The sequence below is a fragment of the Neomonachus schauinslandi genome, chromosome 12, assembly GCF_002201575.2.
Source record: "Neomonachus schauinslandi chromosome 12, ASM220157v2, whole genome shotgun sequence".
NCBI lineage: Eukaryota > Metazoa > Chordata > Mammalia > Carnivora > Phocidae > Neomonachus > Neomonachus schauinslandi.
In genome coordinates this window covers 24216163-24222162 of record NC_058414.1, presented here as the reverse complement: position 1 = coordinate 24222162, position 6000 = coordinate 24216163, and the positions used below count along the sequence as shown (strand labels likewise).

Genomic DNA, 6000 nt, shown 5'->3' with positions numbered 1-6000 from the left:
GATAGTGCTAACTGGATTCTGAGTATATGGTGGCAGGAAACAGTCACAGTGAAGGAGTTCTTTGATTTTTTTCAACAAGAAAAGTATAATCATGAAACTTGGGTTTGAGGGAATTTAACCTAGCACAATTAGACAAGTTACATTGGAATAGAGCAGAGACTAGAATCCGCAAACCTAAGTAAGAGATGGTTACAATTACCAGAACTGAAGTGACTGAAGAGTAAGAGTAAGGGGGTAAGTGGTAGAAATACTGCGTTAAAAAGACATAGTAAAAAACATCTTAAATAAGATCAGAATCTGGGCCAGGAAGTGGTCCCTTGGAGATAATTATGATTCTCACCTTTGTCGATTAAGCTTATAGCATTTTTTAATTTCAAATAATCATTATATATAAGCATATTCTAGTCTAAAAAGAACATGTAGAATAAGTAAATGTAGAAATCCATTCCAATGAATAAAAACACATATTTGTATTATCTCTTAAGACATAGGAGCTGCTTAATGCTGGTATTGTAAATTTATTGCACCACATGAATGTACTAACTTGAAACAGCAAGTTTTGCCTTATTCCCTCAAGATCAAAAGATTGCTCTCAGGAAGTCCCCAAAGATGTGAACTCTCTGGAGGAAATACCATGCACATAGCTCCCAGAATTGCACATTTGAGTACCATTAGCAAAGGAGGGATGGTTTGCCTCAAATTTCATGGGAATATATAAGGATAAAGGTCATTGCTAAGGCAGCCAGACAATCCACCCAGGGACCCAGTGTCTGAAGTCAACAGTTCCTATAATATGTGGAAACAAAATAAAGAGTAATACAGATGGTAGCCTGCATTTACAATTTCCAGAAGGAGCTGAGCCACTGAAGTCACTTATGAAAATCAGCCACATATCACATCCTTGGAAGAAATCCAGCTTGAAGCCCAGGTAATACTGGCAAAAGAGACACCTACAAAAACATGGTTTGAAATCTCATTATGAAAAGCAGGTGGGGAATAATTGCATGTCCTCTCAAGCTAGATGTGAAATTATAAATGTAAAATAGTGATTACTCAAACTTTTTTAAAGGCTAATGTCCCCTTCTGAAGATTACACTGAGACCCTGACCAAAAATATCAAGAGGAAAGAAGATATTCTCAGGCAGGCTGATGCTGTGGGGAAAAAAAAAATTAAAAAGCAACAAGGTTCTACTAAGGACTCTGAGAAACAAACTGAGGGTTCTAGAGGGGAGGGGGGTAGGGGGATGGGTTAGCCTGGCGATGGGTTATTAAAGAGGGCATGTATTGAATGGAGCACTGGGTGTTATATGCAAACAATGAATCATGGAACACTACATCAAAAACTGATGATGTAATGTATGGGGATTAACATAACATAATTAAAAAAAAAAAAACAAGGCTCTTAGAAGTCATTCTAAATGATTATTCTAAAAGACCATGACATTCCAGTACAATGTCTCCTGCTTTCGAGGTGTGTGTGTGTGTGTGTGTGTGTGTGTACACAGAGCGATCTATCCCTTCAGCTGGCTAATACATAGAACTCTAACATTATAGTGTCTTAGATAACTTTATGTTCGTTTTCAAGAACAAAATTTATGGCTGCACTTTTCCCTGAATAAAAAGCTTCTAATTGGGGCGCCTGGGTGGCTCAGTTGGTTAAGCGACTGCCTTCGGCTCAGGTCATGATCCTGGAGTCCCGGGATCGAGTCCCGCATCGGGCTCCCTGCTCGGCAGGGAGTCTGCTTCTCCCTCTGACCCTCCCCCCTCTCATGTGCTCTCTCTCATTCTCTCTCAAATAAATAAATAAAATCTTGAAAAAAAAAGCTTCTAATTTAATTACCTTTCTCACTGTCAACTTTTATCAATTTTCTCTCACTATGAAATGAGGTTTAACCATAGAAAGGGATTATGCTAATGTTATTCTTAAGGCTGAGGAAAAAAAAGGTAAATGTTGGGCTAACAGTTGTAACTGTATATATTGACATTATTTCAGACCAAAATTGGGCTTTTTCATTGATTTTTGGAGACACTCTAAAATTTCTAGGTTGTTGAGATAGACCCACTATGACAATGAACCTTGGAAAGGAGCCCTAACCATACTGTCACCTCAGCAGAGCATAAGAAATAAAGAGGACTCCAGGCCTCAATTTATTAGCAAGAAATAATTTTTGAACATTTCCTATGGATAACACTGCCAAATACTGTGGACCACATCCAAGCTAGGAAGATATTGTCCCCACTCTAGTGGAGTTTATTATTTTACTTTCATCATTTTCTTAGGCCTGGAAAACTATAATCCTAAATGAAGCCACAGGACTAATAGCTATATTAACAACCCCAGCTCATTAGTAAGGCTGTGGCCCAGGTACCCAGGGGAGAGAGCTGTAAAAGGAACCTTTCTCCGCTCCCTGGTCCTCCCCAGCCTGCCTCCCCTGAATATAGAAACATCTTGAATTTTGTATCAAGCTTATTTGAATCACTGATGAAAAGAAATCATATAATCATCTCCAAGTTGATGACTGAACCTTCTGGGTTACACAGAAAAGGAGAAGTTTATAACTTTATACAGTGCAGAAAATTGCATACAGCCCTGAAGGAGTTGGTCAGTTTAAGTTAATAACCTACTTAGGGAGGCGGAGTAAAATGCACACCTTTTCAAAGCCCAGGTATGTCCCCACCAAAAAGCTGTGGGGTATATTTACTTAAATGCAAATTATATGAAGTGTCTTAGTTCATAATTGTTATGAAACATACAGGAATCTTGTATAGTCAATGTACTAGGTATATTTGATTTTGATATAAAAACAATAGGCGAAAACAAATTTATTTTAATGTTTGCTATTTTGCAATGCTGTCATAGTAAACTCTGTGTTCAGGGATGGGTACAAATAAACTAAGCAGTGCAAATCTTATTCCTTTGGGGCAGGCCTTTTGCATTGTAAAAACAGTACCACACGATTTGCACAAAGCCTTGCGTACCTACCTTTCCACATCTTTATGCTATCATAACATGGCTTTGGAGAGGTGAAATCCAGGAGTTTTGACTATGCTTATATATCTACAGCCTAATATTGTATGTGAAAAAGTAAACAAATCAGGAATATGTATTTAATTTGGAAGCCTAAATTTCTTTGTTTTATGAATATGCAAAACCCCACCTGTTCTAACTTTGCACAAGATTTAAAAGAAGGACAACACTGACATGATGATGGACTGACTGTGTTCTATCATTTCCTGGTTAGGGCACATTCACAAATCCCAACATATTCACTGAAAGACTTGCCTGCTGCCACAGGTAGCCAACCCTGCTTATAAAATTATATATATTCTATATGTATAATATATATTATATAGTAATTATATAATTATATTATATTATATATAGTAATTATATAATTGAGATATATATCTCAGTATTATATACAAAGTATTAGTATTCTATATAAAGTATTATATAGTATATATATACTATATATAAGTATATATAAAGTATTCTATATAAAGTATTCTATAGTATATATATACTACATATATAAGTATATATAAAGTATTACATATAATACTTTATATATATCAGTTATATATATAATTATATATATCTCAATTATATTATTATATATAAGATATAAATATATCTCAACTACCTAACAAGTACTTTTCTATGCCTCATATAAACAAAAAGTTGTACAACATAATCTTTGTCCCCAACCTTGGAGGTCTTCAAGTGCATGATACCTATTGGGATAGCTGAAAGGCAGGGAACATATTTAGACATATTTACTGTTCTTACTTTTCAGGGAGAACCAAATTACCTACCATTTCAAAGAACATTGTTTTTTATTTCCTTGGTACCAAATCAATAAAAGTCAACAACAGCTGTTGCTTAATGGCCCCAAAGAGTGAAAGCACTGCCTAAATTGAACACAGTTCAGTGTCTACACCAAGTGGGCCCTCAAGTAATGTTGATGGATTGGCTTTCTCACAAGCAGTAAAAACTCAATTTTTAGAGATGGCTCCTGTAAGACTAAAATCAGTAATTCCAAAGCAGGGTGTGTGTTGAATTCTAGGTTTGTGGCAATACAACAATGTGTTATAAATCTAAAAACTACATTTATTTGTTTCCATTTTTAAAAAAAAATGTTTTCTAGTTAATACTAAGAGATTCCCAATAATTTTGAGTGATAATCTGAATATACAAGACTAGAAATTTGGATGAATCAATATAAATATTCTGATAGTGATACTGGAATGATTATGAAGAATCTGAAGACTCAAATATCTGAAGATACAAGCTTGTTGATTAGTAATAACTTTAAATCACAGTAATAAAGAGCATGTTCCAATTGAACTGTTCATTGCAGATTATCTTTAGTGTATAGATTTGGACCACGTTCTACATTATTATGCACTATTCTTTAAACAAGATGGGCAAGTTGTTGAAGATATGCCATGAGTGGTCATTTAATTTGAAAGCATAATGAATTTCCCCTTTTGCTTCCAGCCATACAACCATGGGGTTTTGTGGCTTTACCCTTTGATCAGGTGACAGCTCAGAAAGCATCTCCTTAGTCAAAGCAGAATCTCAGAGAGTAAGGGAGTGGGCTGTTAGGAAGCTCAGGAGAGCAGTGCTTCTGCATCCTATGTCCAAGGCAGAGCTGTGCTCGACGTTTGGAAAAGTTTGGGCAAATAAATTAACAAGTATCTAACACCACAAGATGGGGAGCGGAATTAGTTCAGAGAGCAAGGAGTCAGCCAAAAGATCCAAAGAACTGGAGAAAAAGCTTCAGGAAGACGCTGAGCGAGATGCAAGAACTGTAAAGTTGCTGTTATTAGGTAATATTTTTTTTTCCCTTTTGCTTTCAAAACCCCCACTTTTTTTTCAATTATGATGTATTTCCTTTTCTCAAATTTTAATTTCAGGTATATTACCATATGGGGGATGTATAATGAATATGTGCTTGGAAACTTAAAAAGATTTTATATGCCCTCTATAAATGTTTACTTTGCTTGTTTAATATTTTATTTTTTTGCTTAAGCAGAGAGACAAATATTTATGAGATGATTCAATTCCTCTTTGTTAATAATACAATTTACTATTATTAAAATAAAACTCATATCCATTTATTATTTTATCTCACCCTAATCATTTTCTGAATGTCAGTTATTTAGTACTGAAAACAATCCTTTAATTACAAGTTATAAAGAGTTACATTATTTTGTTTGAACAGAAACATGTTGAGTTGTTTGATACCAAATTTAATATGTTATTTAATTACTTGAGCTGTGAAAACCAATTAGTCTCAAGTTATTTAGAGAGTAATGAATGATAAGGTACTTTATATTAATAACACTGTTCAGGCTTCTGAATATTGCCTGTGATACTGTTTTACACTTGTAAAATACTCCATTTAAAGTCTTTTAGGATATTTATATATTGGTTCAGGTCAGGAATTATGTTCCTTCTATCTTTTTATCCTTTTAAAACTCAGCACAACGTTTTACCACAACTCTAAATTCAACAAATGTTTAATGAGTTGAAGGAAATCTGTATGCTGCACATTTTTCTAAACATAAAAAATCTAACATATAGTGGTCACAGCAAGAAAAAATGTTTTTGAAATAAAAATCAAGACCTATATAAAGAGATCAAAACAAGAACTTTAATCAGTTGTGTGTTCCTCCTGCTTAGTTACACACAAAAGGACTTCATTTTATTTCAGAATTGTGTATCGTTCACATGAAATACCCTCATTTTTCTAAGTGCCCCCTTTCCTGTGTCTAGTTTGCTCCCAGTAGCAAGAGTGTCTCAGAAACCAACTGTGGGATTCCCAGCACCTGCTCCTCAAAGAAAAGAAAACATTCTCTCCCTTTATGCACAAGTTCTGTGGCTCACACTTGCCCACAGCACTCACAAGTAACCACCTAAGGATGGGAACGTAGAAAGATGTTGGGGCCAGCTCTTATGAAAGCACCGAATATATTTTCCCTCACACTCCAGAG

General features: G+C 35.0%; 1 protein-coding gene across 1 annotated transcript in view; it reads left to right on the top strand.

The window, feature by feature from the left end:
• Positions 1-4715: 4715 nt before the first annotated feature.
• The window catches only part of GNAT3 (G protein subunit alpha transducin 3), a 60684-nt gene continuing 59399 nt past the window's right edge, over positions 4716-6000 (top strand). The window contains 1 exon segment of the mRNA XM_021689523.1: positions 4716-4833. Coding sequence (XP_021545198.1) covers positions 4716-4833 — 118 coding nt within the window.